General features: G+C 51.0%; 1 protein-coding gene across 1 annotated transcript in view; it reads left to right on the top strand.

Annotated features, from left to right (window-relative positions):
• The window catches only part of PKD1 (polycystin 1, transient receptor potential channel interacting), a 98,966-nt gene that overhangs the window by 28,235 nt on the left and 48,087 nt on the right, over positions 1 to 22,644 (top strand). The window contains exons 2-7 of the mRNA XM_074885572.1: positions 12,388 to 12,459; positions 13,459 to 13,530; positions 14,925 to 15,094; positions 17,084 to 17,752; positions 18,055 to 18,238; positions 21,821 to 22,035. Coding sequence (XP_074741673.1) covers positions 12,388 to 12,459; positions 13,459 to 13,530; positions 14,925 to 15,094; positions 17,084 to 17,752; positions 18,055 to 18,238; positions 21,821 to 22,035 — 1,382 coding nt within the window. The remainder of the gene's footprint in view (positions 1 to 12,387; positions 12,460 to 13,458; positions 13,531 to 14,924; positions 15,095 to 17,083; positions 17,753 to 18,054; positions 18,239 to 21,820; positions 22,036 to 22,644) is intronic.

The raw sequence follows: 22,644 nt of genomic DNA on the forward strand, positions 1-22,644 counted from the left end.
CTCATGAGCTTTTAAGTAAGTTTACAGATGGAGTAGATGAAGATGATGACGTTGATGTAATACACATATGACTTCTGTAAGGTATTTGACTCAATGTCATATATATTTGTTAGAAATTGGAATGAAAAAAATAGCACTACATATATGAAAGGGATTAAATACTGGCTTCAAAATGTAAGAATAAACTGGAGTCATCGTGAAGAGCTGTGCTGCAGTGAAGTCTCAGAGGCTGACTGCCTCCACAGTGTATTTGTCAACAGACTGGAGGAAAACAAAGCCCACCAGTGATACTGTCCTGAGAGTGCCAAAGCACGGAGAAGGAAATGGAGCTCTGCTTTGGTTGGAGAGTTGGTCACAAAAAGGAGCAGTGATGCTGCCGAGTGCAAGGTTGTACGTCTGGGACCAGGGAAGGCAGGCTTGCTGTTTGGGATGGGAGCCTTCTCCTGGAAGGCAAGGTCTTGGCCAGGGGACGTGTGGTGGTTGAGTGTGCGACGAAGGTTACAGCCACCAAAACGATTAGTGCAACCCAGAGGTGTGTAAGCAGGGAGCTGTGGAGCAGAGGGATTGTATTTCCTGGGGTCCTCACTTCATGGAGGTAGTGGTGCCCTAAAGAATCCAACCAAAAGCCTGTCTGAAGGACTGTCTCCTGCTGGTGTTTGCTGCTCCAGCAAAGGTGGTAGGTGACTGCAGTCTGGGGAATATTTGTGGTTAAAACCAGCAAACTTAATAGAAGGACCCTCAGTTTAGTGGACAGGCAGAGGGAATCCTTCATCTGGGAACTCAAGCTAGGCAAGTTCAGACCAGGAATAAGCCTGACTGACTAACCCTGCAACAGCTTGCCAAAGCTGGTGGTGGCCATCCTGTTGTTGGGAGTTTACGTGAAGATGGGAATATTCTCTAGAAGGATGGGGAACTGCTTGCTCAGGCTTGATGCAGGGAATGATTGTGAGGGGTCCGATGGCTTGCAGCATGCGATTCGTTGGGGTAAATGATAACGATAAAAATCTGTGAGTCATTCTTCTTGCTCTTTGTTAGTGCAAGAAGCAGGCTGACGAAAGGGAAGGGTTAGTAGCTTTGTGTCCTGTTCCCCCCTTCCCCAAAACTGGCTCATGTATTGGGTAGGTCCCAGGGCTTCAGAACATCTGGAGAGCCTGTCCCTCACTGTGGAGACCATGGAAAGCAGACATAACATCAGGACTGCAAGGAAAACACAAACCGGATTGTGCTGCAGCCGTGGTTTGGCCAGGTCTTGGGTCCTGAACATGCTGCACTTTTTTTTTTTTTTTTTTCTCCAGGCTCCCCTGGTTTGTGGATTTTCTGTCGCAGGCAGTGGGCTGTGAACTCTGTGGTTGTGCTCAGCATCATTGTTTTCACAGAGCAGCACCATTTACTTTGTGCTATTTTTAAACATATCAAGTGCTAATGTGACTGCCCCAAATCCCAGAGTTTTCTCTCTGGAGAAGAAGAAAATAAGTAAGGGGCTCAGCATCTCTCCAGCACAGACTGTGCTGCAAAACAGTGCTGAAAGCTCTTCTCTGTCGCTAACAACACACTGCCAGGCCTGGACCTGGTTGAGCCTTCCTGGTCTTTACTTGTCCTTTTCCCCGTTTTAGCTAATTTTAGTTAGCATCCCGTGCTTTGAGCTGAAGGGTGTTGGTGTGAGCCTGGAACAGGGAATCTCTTAAATGAAAAGAAATGTTGTTGGTAAAACATACTGGAGATGAAAATCAATTGACAGACAGGGCTAAAATACACACAAAAATGTTTTTCTTAAGTAACCACCCAGGAACTTGGAAAACTTGCTCGTCTGTTAGAGATTGTTGTTAGCTAAAGGTCAAACAAATTCATACTGTCAGCTACAAAAGGGAAAACATTTGAGGGAGCGTTATCGCCCGTGGGAAGTGACTGTCGAGATCTGGCTACGGGGCCAGTGTTACCAGGGGTGGGTGGAAAGCTGGGTCTGTGTTGGCACCGAGGCGGGTGCCGGTGGGTCTGTGCCGGAGCCTGCGGAGCCACGCTGGTGGCACTCAGTCGCCTCTGCTCCCCATGTCCCGCGGGAGGTACGGGCTGGGGGATTTTGGAGCAGGACCTGGGGGGCTGGAGCTCAAATTCTCCAAATGACTGAGGAGGAAATGGCCACAAAATCTTTCTGTCGGGTCCGCTCACCTTTGTGCTGCTCTGACAGCCGAGGGCCCAAAGCGGGGAGCACACCATGCTCAGCCCGGGCTGCGTCCACACCTGGACAAAGGGACACGGTGACGCTGTCCCTCAGCCGCCTCGAGGCGTTTGGCCGTGAGCCTTTCGCCGTCTGCTCTAACGCTGGTTTGGATCCAGGGTGCCCTCTTCGTGTCGGCTTTGGCTGGTAGGTGACGTTACTCCTAAATCCTCAGTCCTTCATGAACCCCCATAAAGGCCGTGTGCTCGTGGCTTTGTTTTCCTCTTGTTTGTGTCCTGCTGGTGCCGTGCGGCGCCTGACAATGTACTGTCTGTTCTCCCAGTGTGAGAAATGAGAGAAGTGTTTCCCAACTGTTTGAAGAAATTACTTTTGATCTGACACTGCCTTATCAGCCTCACTCTCTCTCAGCTGGCTTGCACTCTGAGTTCAACCAGGAAGCGGCATTAAGTTTTTTACAGATCTCCTCATGGCATTTCAGACGACCGGGTGGGCCGTGGTTCACAGCTCTCGTGCTGTATTGATGCCCAAGTTGTTCCACTGCTCCTTTTGGGATACAAAACACAGATGCCCCAGAAGGTTTCCAAGGAACAGGCTATGCAAATATTTTTTCATACTGTGTCAGTGTTTGCAAACTGGACGTGTGCTTTGGAGGAGACTTTCCTGGAGTTCTCTGCGTCTCTTGGCTCCAGCTCCCATGTCAGCTCAGTGACGTATCGCTGCTATCGCTTCAACAGCATCCAGAGCCTCCTGCATCCTGTGAGCCTTGTCTGTGGCTCTCGTTTGTTGTCTATTGCAGAACTTATCGTGCTGGGGAAAAGAAGCCTTGTGTTTTTATTATTTCTTACAGAGAAATAATATCCCTAGAGGATAGCTGCCCAAGCAAAGGCCTCACATTAAAATAAAAACAAATAGAATAATAAAAGAACAGGACCCGAAGATTATCTTCTCCATCCCCTGTTCTGGTGGTGAATTAGTATCAACAATACCTAAACATTTATTGAAAACTCTTCGCTTTCTGTGAGGAAGATTAAGCACTTAGCAGCTCAGCTGTGTAGTTCCTAAATTACAGCTTACGGAGGACCCACTGTTCATGGTAAAACCAAATACCACTGGGCTCCAAACATGCTGACTTGGAAACACTGTGGATTTTCACGAGACCAGCGCTGGGCATTGACAGAGCTGTGTGTTGGCATGGAGTGCCACGGGATGTGGGCACTCCCTGGATAGATGATTTTTTGGGGAAGAAGTGGGTATCTGCATGGAGAGTGGTTGGATTTGGGCTGCAGGCATCTAATATGGTCTGCTTGAGCTCTGCCATGTGCGCTGGGAAGATGCTTGGTTTTCTCACATCTTTGGTTTCTTTGCAAACTTTCCATGAACCTAGTGTATATTTGCAGGGCTGACATTTAGCTGGATGAAACTGCAGACAGCTTGTTTACATGCGGCACTAATTATGGACATTAACTTTATTTAAATATTTGGTTGCTGCTTTCCCAAGCTGAAGGTCTTCCCTGTTCTCATCTTTTAGTGTGGTGGTGCAGAGGCAAAGCAGGGCTGGGTCATGCCTGATGTTTCAGGCTTTGTTTTATGCCACATTAAGTCACCTCTTGGCAGTGGAGGGGAGGACCATGTCCAGCGCCAGCTCTGGTCAGTGCTGGCTCCTGGTCGCTCGGGTGGCTCAGGAGGTGGGACCTGACATGAAAAGCCTCTCTCATAATGGTGGCCATCCCTGTAGCCAGCTCCTCGTCCCACCGGAGCGCCTTGCAGAAGCTCTTGCTGACCTCCGCAAGCACAGGAGGCCCCTGGTGACTCCCCAGTGCCCCTGTTTGCCTTTGGCTCCATTGTTTCGGTGTTGGGAATGAGGAGATGAAGTCAGTTGCAGTCTAAGAATAACTTGTAAAATGAGCCGTGCTGCGGGTCCCTGTGCAGACAGCAGCCCTCCGGTTCCTGGGAGCCTCTCGTGTGAAAAAGCCCCCACCCAGCTCTCCTGGCTGGGGAGGAGAGGGATGGAGCGCATGATGCCATTGCCTATGAGCCGGCCCTGCCAGAACATGACGTCGCTCCATGAGGTAACACGTCCCCTTTGTTCGAGTGGCTTCGTCCCTGGTCCGACTTTATAACCATATTTGGGAAAGTCTGTGGAAAGCTGCTGCTGCGGGGATCCGAGGAGCCGCTCTTTAAGTCTCATCTGCGCTGCAGACAGCTCCCACCTGGAGGGTGGGGATGCCATGACCACCATGGGGATGCTGTGGCTGTGGTTGGGATGCCCTGGCCACCATGGGGGTGCTCTGGCCATGGTTGGGATGCCGTGGCCGCGGTGGGGATGCCGTGGCCACGGTGGGGATGCCGTGGCTGTGGTTGGGATGCCCTGGCCGCGGTGAGGATGCCCTGGTCATGGCAGTGGCTGGGTAGGGACTGCTGTGTCACCTAGGGTGTCCCGAGCTCTCATCTTGGTCTCGTGCAGGGCTCAGTCTTTCTCTTTCCCATGCTGCTTGAAGCACATGGCTCTCGCAGGCACTTCTCCTCAGCCACGGGCAGGGACGCAGACACCCAGTGCCCAGCCTCAACCTTGAGCTCATCTGCTCTGTGAGAGCCAAGAGAGCGGTTTTACACCATTCTGCAGGCAGCCACCTGCCTCTTGGAGGGATCCTGAAGAACACGTGGTCCCAACCCAGCAAGACAAGTAGGATTTACTCCTACAAATTGAGGGTGACATTGTGCTGGTGCGCTGGGGGAGGCATGTGGCAGGATGAGGCAAGGAAGCGAGGTGGGGAAGGAGCTTTGCTTCACTCCCGTTGCTCAGAGGGGAGCCCGTGGTGATGGGGCGACCTGCTCCTGGTCCTGCAGTGAGTCTGCAGCAGAGCTGGGAGTTGCATCTGGGTCTGCTTCGTGTCAAACCCAACTGTCTCTGGGCACAGCTGCCTTGCAAGGACATATGTGAGAGTGTTTTGCAGTTCTCCCAGGAAAGCACAAAGTGTACAGAACATTGCAAAAATGCTTGTATCCTTGCCTTAGATTTTCGTTATCAACAATTACGATTTTGCTGTGGGAAGAAAAACATTTAGTTTTTAGATGAATATTTGTGAAAAAGTATTTTGAGGCAAATTCCTTAGAGAGAGCTAAGACTTGGGCCAGCGTTTGAAACTCATAAATTCAAAATGAACAAATAAATTGTCATCGTGCTGCGACAGCCTCGGGGAGATGAGGGTGCTCGTCGCCGTCTGCCAGTGCCAGCGTGCCGCTCTCTGCTCAGGACTCGCGCTCAGCCGCTGCCGGTGTCTCCCGCTGAGCCTTTCCCTGGGCAGCCCTGCGTCTCCTGCGTTTGCTCCCTAACAGCCTTGCTGTTCTTTGGAAGCTGATCTCTGCGGTGGAGTCGCTGGGCACAGGGATGAAATGCAGCCTCCTCTGGGGTGGGATGTGACCCTCTGCTACGTGGCTCTGGGAAAGAAATGGCTGAAACCCACCAGCGAAAGGCTGCTGGTTGCCTTGGGCCGCAGCTCTCGGAGGTGATGTGTGGTGGAGCTGGAACCCCTTTGCCTCAGCAAATCCCTGCTTCAATGTGCTTGAAACCAGTAGCTGGTGATGAAGATCTCCATCTGCTGTTGCCCTCCTGCCTGTGCTGGAAGGCTGAGAGCTCTGCGTGCAGGGGAGCTGCTGAGGTGGTTCCCCCCTCCTGCCAGCCGGCGTGTCCCTGCACCTAGTGCAGGATGACAGCGTTGCTCCCCGCACCCAGCACACAGAAACATCTCTCTTTCTTCAGATTTCCGTAGCCACTGTGGCAAGAATCTCTATTCCCTGTCTGCACACAAGTTACTTCTACTGTGCTTCCTAGGAGAGGTGCAAGCCAAAAGAAGAAGAGAAAAAGGAATCAGATCAGCAAAAACCTATAATTTTTCCTGGCTCAAGCATGCAACAACACATAGGGTTTTTCCTCCTCTTTTCTGGAAAGTCTATTATGTACGTCAGGCAGTATCAGCACAGCACTGCTGCATGGGGCACCCTCCTGCTTTTTATTCCTGGAGACTAGAAAAGTGTTTGCTGTGGTAACACGTAAGACGGCGTTTGGGCTGTGCTGGTGATCTCTTGGGCAGTTTGCTGCCCTGTCCAGCTGGCAGAGGGCTCTGGAAGCTGTGGGCTTCGTTGTGTCTTCCAAGCCATCTCGCATGTCCCTCTGTCACTTGTCCTCTCTGATTGCAAGGTGTGGGACGGTTCAGGCTGGCTTTTGGTAGGGGGGGAGAAACGGGAGCGTTTTCTGTGCCTTGATTTGCTGCTCACTTTGGTCATTGCCTCTGCACCCTGGTTGCTGCAAGGCTTGAGCCACGAGACCTGCCAGGGGCTGAGCACCTTCATATTCTGAAGGTGAAATTTGGTGGATGTTTTGGAGCTGAGGTCAGAAAGGGGGAACTGTTTCCACTGGACGATGTGCTTGGGACAGAGGACTGAGGCAATCTGGGAAAGGCTCTGGAGTCAGGAGCGGGGCAGAGAACATAAATATGAACAATTATTCAGTGTTCACTGTGCAGAAAACTGGGCAGTATCCAATGAAGTGATGCCTCTAGCAGATTTCAACAAACCAAAGAAAGTACTTCTTTTTTTAAAGCATGTGAGTTATGGAGCTTGTTGCTGTAGGTTCTTGTGGAGCCCAGGCAGGCTTAGGAAGGGGAAGACGGCATCATGGAAGATTGGTCTGCTGGTGGCTGTTAAATACAACAGTCCAGTGTGGTCTCTGGCTCTGGACATCCTCTGTTGCTGGCTGCCAGGAGCCAGGAGGTGTGTTGGGGAAGGATTGCTCATGCATTTCCCTGAACACCTGGTACTGACTGCTGCTGGGGTTGGGAGCTGGGGCAGGATGGACCCTTGATCCCAGGGGCAGAGCTATTCTGACATCCCTGCAACCACTCCTGCTTTTAAAACACAGTGTCTGGGCCAAAATGGGGCCCAGCCCTGGCTCCAGGACTCACTTGGGTCACACAAACATCAGGCAAACTCCATTTCGGTGGGGTCTGTCCTGGATCAGGGAAGACTGACTGGTTGAGGAAGGCTAGTGGGGAGAGCCCAGCCTGGCTGATCCACAGGGAGAAAGTGCTTTTCCCGAAAGGTCAGGGTCTCTCTGTTGCAGATGCTCCATGTACTCACCCTGGGTGTTCTGTTGGGCCAGCCCGGCTCAGGAAGATGGGCTGGGAGATAGAAAAGCTTCTCCCTTGCCTACAGGCTGCACCTGGCAGCTGCTTTATCCCTCCTGCGCTGTTGCAGGCCCCTTAGTGGCCACTGTAGAGGCTCCTGTGCAGAATCTGGATGGAAATATGACTGTACCCAAGCTGCTGCCTTTCTCTAGTACCTCTGGAGCTTCGCTGACCCACAAAAATCTTAACTTTTATCGTGGCTCACAGACCTGGAGCTTCTTTTCTACTGAACCGCTGCAACTCTCCCCCAGCCTGCACACAGGCTCCTCTCCGCACAGACGCTGCTCTCCGTCTGTGGATGCTTTTCCCATTACTGTTCTGGCTGGGCTCCACGCACCAAAAGGGCTGGGGAAGGCACAAGCCAGCGCTGCCCCCCCTTCCCTTCCCTCCCTTTTTTGTGAAATGAAGGCAGAGCGGGCCCACAAATGACATAATGAGAGCATGACATCAGGCTTGGCAGGCAGAGGCGTGCTATACTCTGCTCAACATTATATGTTCTGTGGAATTAAGAAAAAACCAGCAGTGTACCAAAAAAAGCCTGTCCACCACAGCGCTGCAGAAATAAAGCCCCTGGCTGCCCCGGGCTCACAGCTGAGGGGCTGTGGAGCCTGTCTGAGCGTCACGAAGGGACAAAGCGGGCGGCACCAAGCCCTGCTGTTTGCTTCCAGCAGCAGCTCTGTGAGGTGCTTTTTACCCCCAGAAGCTACCCGGCCCCATCTACAGGAGATCTTGCTGGTGGCATTTGGGACTGGTCCGTCCTCACGCTCTCTCGGGGAGGTGAGCTGCTGTTATCCCTGCGGTACATGCAGCTCTGGAGAGGTTCCCTGCACCCAGCATCACACAAGGAGTTGGTAGCAGAGCTGGGATGGAGCTGAAGGCTCCCAAGGCTCAGGTTGACACCCTCGTTCCTTTATCTGAAGCTTCACCTTCCCCACACGACCAACTCCACTTCTAGAGGAAGTTTTTTGAAATCTTTCTTTGCAAGGCATGTAAGTTAAATATCCCTATGTTTGCTGGGGTATGTAGAGAGCTGCAAGGGAGATCTTTTACACAGTTCTTGTTCTATACCATAGTTGTTGATGGGTTTTGGTGCCCTGCATCCCACAAAGTTCTGCAGAGGAGTGGGCCGGCCCTCCCAGCCTCTGGCATGGCACTGCTCCATTTTACAGGTGTGGAAACTGAGGCGGAATCGCAAAGTTGTGACTTGCCCATAGCTGCCCTCTTTCAGGCAGCACAGCGTGTTCTCGATATCCCTCGTGGCGCAAATAAACGTTAAGTTTTTCTTTCTTCTCCTGGAGAGGGCGGCAGTCTGTGTGCACAGTGCATTTCAATGGAGAGCCTTGTTTTCTGCTGGCTTCAGCTCTGCTTTGAACCTGCTCCGAATTTCCTCCAGCCTGGCAGTGGGCTGGGAAAATACAGTCGTGGCAGTTTGTGGCACCGAGAGGCTGAGCTCTGTCCCACAGCCTTTGCGTTGGGTTTTATTGCTCAGTATTTCCTGATTTATTTTCTTTTTTTCTGCAACCTAGCTTGGTTCACAGCCATCTTTCCCATGCCAGGAAGGCATAATATGATTTTCCATACAAGTTGGAGAGGGACCAGTGGGAGAAGGCAAGCAGGCAGCTGGGAGCCCAGCTCACTGACTCGCGGCTGGAGGTGCCAGGCGCTGGCATCCTCCACTGTTTCTCGCTCCTCCAAGCTGTCCTGTCAACGGGAGTTCTGCTTCTCTTGCAGGCTCTGCACCAGGGAGGTCTGGGGAGGTTGAAAGCTGTGAGGTTTTATACCAGTTCCTCATCAGATCATGAAGCAAGAGTAGAAAATAGCGAGGGAATTGGGCTCGGGTTTGTGGGTACCGGTGGGTTGCCATCTAGTGCCTGGTCTGGATGGAGTTCAGCAGCATCTGCGGGTGCTGGACGGGAGCTCAGGCTGTGGAAGACAAGAGGGTGGGAGCCAAGGTCTTAGGATCCCTTGGAGAACATGTGAGTTGTAGTTAAGTGGCAAAGTGCTTGAGTTAATTACAGCCTCCAAGGGTTCGGAGCATCTCACAGCCTCTGAAGCAGCCTCGCTTGGGAACAGCCCCAGCTTTCTCCTTTGAAACTCACTGGTGGAGCTTCTCTCTGTGCTGGGCCACAGGGCCACATTGGCTTTGGGTGACAGTAGTGGGTGCCGGGTAGATGGGCGAGCTCAGATGATAATACCTGAAGCATCTGCTTGGTGATGGTGTGTGCAGAGTGACAGCCACGTTGTACTGTCAGGAGAAGAGGAAAAAGGTGCAGGAGCCCTGTCCAGCCCTTCCACCATGACACCGTGGAGGTTCACTGGGGCACGACAGTGCTGATACCCCAGGACACGCATCGAGTGGCCTGACACCCTCATGAGCTGTCCTGGCTGTACAAAGCAGCCCAGTCCCTTGAGCAAATCGGAGGGGTGAGGGGTTGTCAGTAGCTTATGGGGGAAAGTTCTTCCTGGCCCTTCCTGAACAAAATCTGCTGGCTGCAGCCACAGCACCAGGGTCCTGCACCCCTTGAGTCCCTGCTGGGTCCCTCCAGGAGCTGAGCGGAGCGTGCGGCTCAGCAGGCAGTGACATCTAGTGTCAGTCCAACATGCTGTGGAAAAGCAGCACGGAGTGGGGAGTTACTGCCTGGATTTGCATTTTACCTGTTTGCTGAGGCTGGTGGGAGCAGCTCTGCCCCTGAGCATCTTCCTGGAGGTCACAGTCATCCCTGGTCCTGCTCTTGGGTGAGGATGAAGCTGACTGACCCCTGGGAACCGAGGATTTGGGGTCTTGGCCTGTGCTTATCTGAAGTTTAAAAGCTTTCTCTGAGATGAAATGGAAATAATGATAAGGGATGTTTGTAAAGGCCTGGGGGAGACTCAGGACCAACCAGCTCCTCCATGCCTGGCACTGCGGCAGCGGGACAGGGACAAGCAGACCCGCACTGCTGAAGTCCTTTGCTGCCTACTTGGGCAGTGGCGAGATGGCAGAGACGGAGAGCAAGCTGCAGAGAGCTGCAGAGGAGGCGGCTGGGCTTGGGGCTGGGTGTCCCAGTACCCTGCCTGGCTCAGGTGCCCCCTTGCCTGATTGTGCCATCCGTGATGGTGAGAGGTTCACCCTGCCCTGTACACTCTCTCCCTGCAGCCAAGCAACCCTTTTGAAGAGGCTTTTTGAAACGGCAAAGCCCGGATTTTGTAGCAGCAGACTGGTTTGTTTTGGAGGTCTCTGTTGTCTGGGCAAGGAGCAAAGAGGCATTGAAGCTGAAACATCATTCCCTTCCGTCCTGGGCTTGAGGTGCTGCCTAAAAACTAAATAGGTTATTTTCAGGTATTTCAAAGGAGAAGAGAAAGACTTGTACTGGTCTCCCTGTACAGTAGCTGGTTGGTGGTCTGATCCTTTCCAGAGCTGGCCAAGTAATGCAGGAAGGTGCAGAGGCAGAGGAAAATGCCTTTACAGAAAATGCTGAAGGAAAAGTGGAGCAGGAGCCTCCCTGAGGAAGGATCTGACCTGGCTGGGAGCCGTTGGGATTCCAGTCCAAGCTGTCTTGTGGGATTGTCTTGTAAGTGGGAGCTGGAAACAGTTTTGACGGTGACTTTCGTGTCCCCTGTGCAGAATGTGACTCCCGTGTGGTCTGTGTCACTGCAGAAAAGGATGCTCTATATTCTTGAACTGTTGTCTGAGCTACCCCGAGACAAAAGGGCACTGACTTGCTTGGATATTTTTGGTAGCATCCTTTTTTTGAATGTATTGGTTGAGCTTTTGTTTTGCACATTTCTTGGACTTCTTTATTGGTGTTGCTGGTGAACTCTTCTGAATCCCCTCTTGGCTTGGCAAAGAACTCCCAGACAGCAAAATCAGGGAAAATAAACCTTTTAAAGAGACATCCATCCCTGTTACTTATCCCCAGAGTTTCCTGGAATCATACGTAATTTTCCTGCCAGTTTGGCAGAATTCTTTTCATTTGAATAAATTAAGTTTAAATGTCAGATCAAACCAAGAATGAATTGATTAGGGGATAAAAAGAAGAGGTGAGACAGCAAGGAGAAATTACAGGAGATGCTTATAGAAAAAAGGTGAGAAAGGAGGTGGGCAGGAGAACGTCTCTGTTGACACGGGATGGTGTGGCTGCAGTGAATCCAGCCCTGTCTGCCGCCCTGGGGCTCTGCCAGAAATCCTTGAAGGATAAAACCATTGCATGGGCTCAGAATAAGTATTTTGATGCTAAAAGAAGGTTTTGGCCAAAGGAGATTCATCTGAAACCAAAGAGTGAAGTTTATTGGGAACAAGTGGAGACGGATCAGCGAAACTTTCACTTCTTAGCTGAGTGACATTTTAAAATTGAAAAAGAGGACGTGGGGTGAAAAGAGAGAGCTGGACTGGAGGACAGAAACAATTTTGCTTTGGATGAGTTGAAGGCTATTGGTGTTACAGGGAGCAATTAGAGATTTTCTAAAACAGTGTTCCTTTTATAAGGACAATCTAACCTGATTTTAAACAGAAAATATTGTTACTTCTTCTTTCCTTTTAAGCTTTTCCAAAGAGAGACAAAATGATCTTTAAAATGTAAAAGTTGAACGCATCAACTGTGCAATTAATGATCAGTTCTTTGGCACTAGAAATGAACTTGGAAGTTCCTCCTAAATTTTTCTCTAAGTTAATTGCTACTTTAGTCTAAATTATTTCTTAATTACTTCTTTGAACATACATTAGCCTTGAATATTTTTGTAAAAGGATACATCAAATTTAGTAATACATTTGTCATGTCTGTAATTACTCTAGATCTGCTGCAGAATGGTATGTGTGTAATGAAACTCCTGGTCTGTATCTACACATTATACAAAGCTTTGAGTGGCAAATGCTTTATAGCTGGGAAAGGTGTTTTCTTTGGCTGGGAGAAATGCTCCGCTGTAAAACACCAAAACCTTCCGCTCTGGAGCCTGGATGGAGGTTGGAGAAAGGCTCTTCTAAGGTCTGGTAATGGAGGAATGACAAAATGAAGTTGAACAAAAGCTGAAAATTGTGTTTTCTTTCTCTAGGGATCTTTCCAATAACAAGATCAGTGGTTTAGATGTTCAGATGTTCGAAAGCCTGACTTCTCTGGCAAAACTGTAAGTACACAGTGCGCCCTCCAGTCCTTCAGCTCGCCGTGCACGCTTGAGCTGGTACCTAGAACACTTGCTTGTGTGTCATAAGTCAGCCTTGTTCTTGCTTGACCTCGTCTGTCAAGCCCTGATGGATGTGTCCATGGACTCCTTCTCAAGGCCTTTAGCTGCACGGTCCGGGGATTCACTTATTGGCATTCAGGGAGTAGGGCAGGATTTGACCTGCTGTACGGAGAGGAGATCAAGGCAGGAGAATAAGATCTGTCACAAGATGTGTGTTAGTGCATGGAAAATGATGGTAAAGCTGCAGTGTCCAAACCCCACTTATCCTCAGAGGGAAATGGGTACTGAAGTGGAGGGTCCTCTGAGGACCCCGGCACGTCCCACCACTCCCCACAGCTTGAGCTGCCCCGTTTCACTAGAACTGCCCAGACTCTGTGAGCCAGGACGGGGAGAGCTTTGACCATTAGCAAACTCACTGGTTCAGCTGCTGATAGATGAGATTCCACTGTTACTCGCTGATGGTTCATAGAGAAGATTAACTGTTTTTTAAAGAAAAATTGGATTGTCAGATCAAAAAAAGGCACCAATCCAGCCAGCACCGAAACCTGCTTTGGTGGTTCCAGCTGAGTAGCTGGCAGCCTGGACAGCCTGTCTTCTTTACACCTCAAGACTCTCCTAAAAGGAGGACTCACAGAAGGACTGGGAGCACTGGAACTGGACTTGAGCATGGCAGCAGGCTACTTAGAGTGGTTGTGGGGTCTCAATCCTTGGAGATACACAGCAGCAGTCTGGAGGTGGTGCTGGGAAGCCCACTCTGTGTGATTCTGTAACATGGTGCCTGACTGGATATTTTCCTGTCATATCTGTGTGACTTTTGAGACTGAAGGTGCTCAGAGGGTAGCTCTGTCCCAAGCAGAACTTGGGACAAGTTGATTCTGTATGTTGGTCAGGAAGTTGTTACCATCGTGATGAACTTTCCTTTTCATTTTCTCTCTTTTACAGAGATATAAGCCACAACAAGATTTCTACATTAGAAGATGGAATATTTGATAATTTATTTAATTTAAGTGAAATGTAAGTTCATCCTCTTTGTTTCCCAGTTCTTTATTTAGACCTTTCCTTGAATCAGCTCTTCCCTTCCTGGAGGGGTGGGATGCAGCACTGTCTTGGGGAGATCTGGGGTACGTACCCGACGAAGCAGCTGCCTTTGGACTCTCTCCGGTTTCTTCCTCAAGCTGTGTCCTGCTCCTGGCTCCTGTTGGTGCCCTTCAAGCCTAACCTCTTCCTAGACTTTCCTTCTGTCTCCCGGATACCTCCAACCTCTGCCACTACCTTTGTGGCTTCCCTGCTTCTCTCCCACACCAGTTCTGCTGAGGTTCTGGTCTCTGGCCATGCTCTGGGTCACACTTACTGTTCCTGTTTGTATGGTCACACCTTGGGACGGGGGGATCTAACGAAAAGGGCACTGACCTGCAACACAGAGACCCTGACTGAGGTGTCTGAGTCACTGGAAGACATTTGAAGATATTCTCCCTGAGTGATTCAAGTTCTTAGGCCTATAGTGGTTTTTAATTGAAGTAATGAAAATCTGTGCCGTTATGTGAAGGGAGGCGAGGGGAAGCCACACATTTCCAGGAGAGATGCATGAAGTCACAGCCCAGAATGGCAGTTCTGTATCTGAATGAGCCAAAGGATTAACCCCTTGAAGTCGCTCTTGGCAAGCAAGAAGAAAGCTCAGCCACACGTTCTCCCTGAAAACAGGACACAAAGGGCATTTTCAGCTCTGCATTTTTGCTTACAAATGGCACTGAAAAGACACAAAGGCTCCAGGCTAGGCCCAAGTGAGTCTGTCCCTGCTAAGACTGGCTGGCAAAGTGGTGCTTTCAGTCTGAAAATCCTGGGTTCAGCCCCTGCGGCAGCCCAGCCCAGCTGGCGTCAGCTAAACAAACAGCTTTCCATCTCTGTCCTGTTCGCAGCTGAGTGCCAAAGGCTGTAATTTGGATCAAGCTTAGCTGCAATTAAAGTTTCCATCTTTTCATTAAACTGCCACATGGAAAGATTATCATTGACTTTGCATTTCTTTTTGACAGATCAATTTTATTCTCTTAGCTATTTTTTAATGGAGCTGTAAATAGTCTCCCTTAGCTGGAGAGGCTGCCATTACATCCAATGGCTGTTAGATGGCAGACTATTTTAAATATAAGATTGTGTCTGTAATTTGCTTCTAATTGCTACAATTATTTGTAGAGTTAAAAAAGTACTTGGAGTACTTGCCTAATTCTAGCCTCTAGAAAAATCATGTTAATTATTGCTTGATTCCCTATTCATTAACTCCCCTCGCAGTTCTTGCTGAAGCATTTCAGTGGAGTGGCACAGATGGAAACAGTGAGGGATCTGCACGCTGCTGTAATTAACACTTAGCACATGTCAAGTTAATGCCTAACTTTTGTCTGATCTCCCTGTTACAGAAACTTAAGTTGGAATCCATTTGTTTGTGACTGCAAACTTTCCTGGTTGCCCTGTTGGGTGGAAGACAGAAAAGTGAAAGTTATTCAGGCATCAGATACGAGATGCGCCCACCCTCCTGAGGTGGCAAACCTTTCCCTCTTTGATGTCTCCTTCGTCAATGCTACTTGTGGTAAGGAAACGCTGTGGGCTGTGGTGGGGAGATGATGAAACCAGTGGAAACCATGGGCCCAAGGGCAGCTGGGGATCACATCTACACCTCTTTATACCTCAAGTCACCAGTTCTAATCTAATTAAGCAAATGATGGTAGCATATGACTACCCTGATGCCTTGAGGATTGAGTCAGTCACACCAGGGCTGAGATCAGCAAACTCATTACAGAGCAAGCTTCAGGCAGCTGTCAGAACACACTATGACCTCCAGCCCCAGGCTTTTAACAGTCTGACTTTAAGCAGTGAAATCTCACTGGAGTTGAGGGGACCTGCAGACATGCTAAGCTGAATCTTTGCAGGTGACAGGGCTCCACGTCGGGAGGGTTGAGTGAACACTGCCCTGATCTACAGCCTGTTGACTGCTCCAGGTGCATTTTTCTGCCTGCCTTGGCTAGTAGAAGTGCAGGGCAGTGTTTACTTGGAAGGTGGGAGGGAGAGAAATAAGAAAACTAGTCCTGCCAGGATGCTCAGCTAGCTCTAAGTAAGAGAGAGGGAGGGGGAGCACTGAGCGAGTGCTCCCCCTGACAGGCATCAGGCATCTCCTTTAATGCATGATGGGAGGATGCAGTGATGGGGACTGAGGGAACCAGAGCTGGTGGGAGCCAGCTAAGCCACCTCAGTGCTCCCCAGGGCCAAAACCCAAGTGGTGGCTGCTTCTCTTTCCCCAGCCTTGCAGCACCTTGCAGGAATTATCAAAGGGAATAACACCAGCACTGTTACTCCCCTTGATAATTAGTTGTTCCCCTGCTGAACTACTTCAAGTTAGTGTGGAAACAATAATGTGAGGCTGTCTTTCGTGTAGTTCAGTGTAATGGGAGTAGGCTGGGGACAGCCTGCCAGCTACTGACAAGACAGGGAATGAAGAAGTATGACCAGGCTGGTGTTAAAAAGCAAAGTAGTTCCCATGCCGTGGTCTGCCTTGTGGGATTTTTCTTAAGAAAAGTGGCTCAGCATTTGCAGGAACGCCGTGGAGAAAGATGGACAGTTGGATGGATTCGATGTGGGAAGATCACACGAGGCTGGAGCTGTTGAGATGTTTGGGGGGAGATGTTGTAGCAACCAGCAGAAACAGAGGAGCGAACGTGGCTGGGTTGCGTGGGCAGAGCTGGAGCGGAGGCCAGGCAGTCCCAGCTGGGCTGCGGCTGTGCACGCGGCAGAGGTCCTGCCTGTGTCTTTGTGGCAGAGAAACATCCCACCCCTTGCAAGCCAGTGAGGGGGAAGTAAACTCGAGGGAATGACCTGTTGCTCTGAGAATGAGGCTGTTGTGACTGCCATCATCGTACGTGCCTGCGTGTCCGTGCGCACGTGTGTGTGTGCTCTGTGTAGCTAGGCGTGTGTTGTTCCTGTGCATCCTTCCCACGAATGCATACATGTGCGTCCTTCCACACCCGCTGGGTGCAGGCTGTGTGAGGCACTGCCCTCTTTTCTAGCACCACATTTTGCCTGCGAGTAGGTGGGAAGCCCCGGGCTCTCCCCAAGGAGGAAGGTGACTGTGCTGCCCAAGTGTGTTTGGTTATAGACTTGTTCCTGGAAGCCCCAGGCAGATGCAGTGAAATGTGCTGCACCAGACCAAGCCAAGGTACAGCCAAGGGACAACCTTTTGTCTTGGTCTTACTTGATGGCTAGTTGTTTGGGCTCCTCTGAGGGTCAGACGGTGGCTCCATGTCCCATGACACCGTCAGGCTCTCCAAAGACCCGTTTTCTTTACTGAATGTTGCTGTTCCATAAATCTGTGTGACTGGCTTGTTATTTCTGTCATCATTAATTAGCATCAAGAGTTTGGAAATCGTTGCTGAGGGATTAAAGACTTCCCAGGCAAATCTCAAAAAGGAAATGCTTGGAGTAGGAGCTGCCCAGGAGAAGTCCATTCCCAGGGGGATGGGGTGGTGTCTCTTGGAGGGTTTCACCAGTGTCAGTTTGTAAGAGGATCTTCTGTTCTGTCCCCCAGGAGCTCAATACATAACGTGTCTGACAAGCAACCACACAGAAGGGGCTGAATTTGTCATCCTCTTCACCTCTGTTCACCCTGGGAACCTCACTGAGGAGACCTGCAGTGCCCTCTGTTACGCCGAAGACCAGGAATATGGAGGTTTCAGCACCCAGGGGCAGTGTTTGTGTGGTACTGCCCATGAAACAAACTCTTCCACCGGCTGTTTGCCATTTTGCACTGAGCATTGGTCCGGGCAGGCCTGTGGTGGCCCATCACTTGTCCCCTCTCCCTTCCAGGCACAGCTGCCTGTGTCTTTCGCAGGACTCCAGCCCCGGTACAGCCTACACCAGGCCGTGCTCTTCAATGTCAGTATTCCCATTGCTGTCAGCACTTTACTGTGGGAATTTGGGGACCAGACAGAGGTTCTCAACACCACTGGAAATGCAGCTGTCCACATGTATGCCTTACCTGGGCAGTACAACGTCACTGCCACCATCTTCGTGGGCACCAAGGTCTTATATGTGCAGGCAGAAATTGAGGTGGTGGCTCCCCCCCAACAGTTAGAACTGCAGTGTCCTTCCTTGGTCAAGACAAATGAGAGTCTGGACATACGGATCCGCAACAGAGGTGGCACTGGCCTCGCGGTGGTGTACGGTATCACCGCAGAGGCTGGAGAGCTGGGCAGAGGTGAGCAGGGCTGGCTGGGTGGCTGCTGGGCAAGGGAGGGGTGGCACTGGGTCCTGGGACTTCCCTTTCCATTCCTTTCTAACGAGGAATAAGGGGTGACTCCTTTGGGCGCTCCTTGCCCCAGGCAGTGCTTTGCAATATCCTGGGCCAAGAAGACGACTGCACAGAGTGCACTTCAACAGCGAAGGGGATTTATCAGCTTCAAGAAGGGCAGGACATTCCTGGAGCCTCGCTCCCCATTGGGTTGGGGTGTGTGGGTCCATACAAAGGACATCAAGTTTGTCTTCTTCTACCTCATGCAGCAGTTCACCCCCTATGCCCCCCTGATGGCTTGGTTTTCCTGGGCAATAACCACTGCTATCAGCTGGTGGTGGAGAAGGCCGAGTGGCTGGAGGCCCAGCAGCACTGCCAGGAGCATGGCAACGGAGAGCTGGCTTTTGTGAGCAGCCCCGAGATCCAGAGCTTCTTGGTCGCTCATGTCATCAGGTAAGCGAGGAGGGTAAGGGTTAAGATTTCCGAGGGACAGGTCTTGTGTTCCTGGGGTCACATCTGGGGCCAGAGGGAGGGTCCTGCAGACAGCAGGAGAGACACTGGTCCAGGCTGAGTACGGAGAGATGGTAGGGGTGAGGCTGCTGAACAAAGGGGAGGAATAAGCAGAGCTTGAGCCCTTGCTGAACTTGGCCTTTTTGCTTAAAGGCTGTGGTGGGAAGAAGAGGAATGGGGCAGAAGGGCTGGAAGTCCGATCTGGGAATTGTGGAATTGCGGCTGGTGGGCATCTTGTACCCTACGTTTGTGCGTCTGAAATGGTGCAGAGAAGTGCAGGGTCAGGAGGAAATGGGGCTGGGCCGAGCAGACCTTCCACCTGGGAGTTCAGCAAAATCTGCAGCCTGGGGTTGGGCGGTGGAGAGGTGCTCGTGCCCAGAGGGTGTTTGGCTGCCAGGCAGGGCCTGAGGGCAACCTTGCAACCTGCTCCATCAGCAGAATTACAGCTGGATTATCCCACGCGTGACAGCGGGGCATCGAGCAGCCGCTCTGGCAGAGCCCAGGCCGGTGCTGCCTCCCCACCAGGATCCCGCGCCCCTCTGCTGCCTGAAGCCCAGACCCCTTCCCCTCTTCCTCTGCATCCGGAGAAGGACCGGCACTCCTCTCTGAGGGTCAGGCTCCAGCAGCATCTGTTCCACCTCAGGACTTGGGCTTTATAAACAGAGAACACTGGAAGTGTCAGCCTTTGATTAAATCCGCCCCTCTAAGTGCCCTTTTTGCAACCAGCTGTCTTGGAGGGGGAGAACGACCAGGAGAGCTCACAGGGGCCTGACAGCTCTTGTCAGCGCTCCCAGATGCAGATGTTGGAGGTGGCCTCTTCATAAACACAGCCCAGAAAGCACATGCGGAGGGAACAGCTGCATGTGACGTAGGCTTTGAACGGTCCTGCTGAAGGTCTGACAGCCCCTTCTCCCCAAACTTGTATCCTTGCCCCGTTCCCTTCACACCGGGATTCCTCTCGAGATTGCAGACATGTGGTCCCTGCTCCAGGGAAGAGGAATCTGTCCTTTCAGTGGCTTAGGGACTGGTCCCTTGGTGCTCTGAGTTACCAGGCGTTGCGTGCAGGGCTTTTGATGGACTGCAGTGCAAGGAAATCATGAGACCTCGGAAGGGAATGAGCCGCCCAAGCTGTTCCCCAGCTGCTGCCCCACGTTGCTGTCCTCCCCGGCCCCCTTTATTTCATGTATTTATTTTATTAATCCATTCAGATAAACATGAATGAGGCAGTTCCAGGATGCGATTTCCCTGGCGATAAAAGTCAAATCAACTGAGCCGCAGGTTTTTGGAACATGCAGCCTCCATCATTTCTTGTGGGAAAATGACAGAAGCAGAAATCTGTTTCCCATTAGAGCGTGCAGCAGCGAGGACTGCTCTCTCCTCTGCTTCGCTCCTGTCGTCCGATGGCCTCCCCAGGAGCAGTATGTGCTGAGCTGGTCCCCTCCCTGCCCACGCCCCTTCCAGGGCACCCCGCTTTCCCCTCTGAGGCAGTGCAGGGAGCCCCTCTCCCCTTCCAAGCTGTCTCAGGCTTCTTTCTGCTCCTGCTGCCCCGAGCAGGGCAGCTTGGTCCTTCCTCAGAGGCGGAGGGATGCTCATATCTTGCTTCGGAAAAGGATGTCGAGAGTCCTCTTGTTCCTCTCTGCAAGGTAGTGGGCCAGGCAGTGGGGCAGGGGTGGGAAACAAGCCAGCCAGCCTATTTCTTCTTCTTTTTTTTTTTCTTTTTTTTGATGACTTGCAGTTAGATCATAGCTGGAATTAGAAAAGGAAAATCTCTATCGAGTTTTACTGATGGCAGCAAACAGGCGGTTTCGTAGCCTGTTCTCCCTAATCCCCTGCCAGTGGTTCGGGAGCAGAGCACAGCGGTTATTTATTTTTTAATCTTATTTGCAATGAAAACTACTGATTCACGGAACAGTTATTTTCGTCGTCGTTTTTCAGCATGACCTCATTAATCATTTCATCTGGCTGAGCCCAGTGGTGGAGAGACACCGATTCCCTCCCTGGTCTGCTTTTTGCAGAGCAGTTGTACCTCCCTGGCCGTAGCAGAATGGATTGCAACCTGCAGGAGGGAGCGTGGAGAAGAAGCTGGGGGCTTTGAAGGGTGTATGATGAGGCTGTTCCCCCCCACCCCAGAAGTTAATATGGAACAAATGCCTCACTTTCTGCTGGGTGCGATTAGAAACAGTTGTCCAGGCTGTTTGTGGCTATGAAAGACCACTCAGCACTTTCCACCAGAATCTCTGCTGGGGTGCGGCCAGTTTCCAAATGTGGAAGGGACATTGAGTCTTCCTAAAATGATCCTGGCAGTTTCTTGTGTATGTGGGGTTCATCTCCCTGCAGTGCTTTGGCCTCTGCTGCTGGTGTCTCGGCCCCCCACGGCTGCTGCCTTTCAGCGGGGGCTGAGGAGCTGATTATCTCCCAGCAGCCGCACCAAAGATCCCCTGATTTGAACAGCAGCTCCCGTACCTGGCACTGTCCAGGGTTTAATCCTGCACTGGTGCCAGTTCCACTTCCAGTGGAGAATTGCCTAGTGGCAAATTCCACAGGTCTGCAGAAATAAAACAAAAGTTTTCTAAAATATACAGCTTTTTTGGACAGTTTTGTGTGACTGTACCATTAAGTCATGACTTAATAGATGCTTAAAAGTGTCTGTGAGGGTCATAGCTGCTCTCCTGAGAGGGGTCTGAGGCTCAAGACTGGTGCTCCTTAGTTTGCAGCTAATCCCACTCCCTGTGTGTGTAGGGTTTACTCCGCCGTGGGGGAGCTGGTCTCAGATCTTGCAGCCCCCACGAGCCCTCCGTGTGTGCTGGGAGGGGAGACCAGGTGATATTAATAAATATATTGATAGGAAGGAAGCGACTCCAACTTGGGGAAGCAGAAGATGTGCAGTTGGAGGGAGTGCTGGCAATGTCTGAAAGCAATAAACCCTTGTGGTTCTCCTCTCCAGCCAGTGTCATCTCCCGCTCTGATAATTGTGCTGTACCAGTTGTGGCTGGTATGAATCAGCACTTACCAGTATGTCACGAGCTCTGTGGTGCTGATGGAGCCTTTTAACTGGGTCCTCTTGTAACTTCGATGAGAGAGACTGGCATTTTTGGCATGGGGTGACTCGAGTCGTGGTCCCCTGAGCTGCTGCTCTCTCCCAGCTCCGCTGCACTGTGGTGTTGGTGTTGGTTGCTCGCTCTGGATCCTTTTGGCTCAGCTCTGCCCTCAGTTTCTCAAAGGACACGTGGCTTTCTGTAGCTCTTAGGACAGAGGTTGGAAGGGCTGGTAGGCAGCAGGATGGTGTGCTGTGAAGGAGCTGGTATTGAAGAGCCAGGTTCTGGTGGTAGAATGGATACTAAAATCCTTTAGTAACTAAAAGGTTCCGTTAAATGCACCCTGTGACACCCTATGAAACTGTTGTTGTTAAGATTATTATTTTCATAGAGAACCATAGATGGCATCTATCCCAGATCTTTCTAATGCTCATGATTTCCTGAAATCCCCCCCCCTCTTTTTTTTTTTTTAATTTTTTTTTTTTTGAAGGAGCCTCGATGTCTGGATTGGATTCAATGATTTTGCAAGCACTGGAGCACAGCAAAGAGGTGAAGGATTTAATCTGGAGAGCTGTCAGAACTGGCTGCCAGGAGAACCCCATCCGTCAAACGCTGACCACTGTGTCCGCATGGGCCCAACGGGCCAGTGTAACACAGACCTGTGCATGGCCAAGCACAGCTACGTCTGCGAGTACAAGCTGAAAGGTGGGCTCTGCTTCCCTCCTGCTGCTGCTGGCCTCGAGGGCAGGCGGGTATCCCGCTCGCTGGCATGTGCCAAGGAAAAATAGGGCTGCATGGAGGGGGTGAGCCAGAGCATCACCCCAGATCCAGTGGGACTGGCAGCAACCACAGTATTCCCAAGAGAGGCTTGACTGATAAACTTTCAGAAATCTGACCTCAGCCCAAAGGGAAAAATTTGGCCCGCTCCAATCTTTGCTATCAATAGAAATAGAGAGAGGAGCAAAGCTCCGAGGCAGAGCTGTGGAAGTAGCTTTCCTCTCTTCTTTAAGCAGTCTCTGCTGCTGCCAGGATCTGAGGCCATGGCGCTGCCTTGGTGACTCTCGCTGGCCTTCTGTGGCACCTCGTAGTTTGTGAGATGTTGGGGTCTTGTGACTTAAAAGACTATTGGGCTTTGGAGATCATTAGGTGAGCTTTTATGTGGTGTATGCTGTGCAGGTTTTTGCTTATGCAGCTTCCCAAATCTCCCAAAGCAGTGTAGGGAGTAAGAAAGAGAAGCAGAAAGGAGATGAAATATGGGAGAAGGTTTAGGTAAGACGGAAAAGCCATCGCTAGGCAGAGAGCCCAGTGGCCCTG

The sequence above is a fragment of the Strix uralensis genome, chromosome 16, assembly GCF_047716275.1.
Source record: "Strix uralensis isolate ZFMK-TIS-50842 chromosome 16, bStrUra1, whole genome shotgun sequence".
Classification (NCBI taxonomy): domain Eukaryota; kingdom Metazoa; phylum Chordata; class Aves; order Strigiformes; family Strigidae; genus Strix; species Strix uralensis.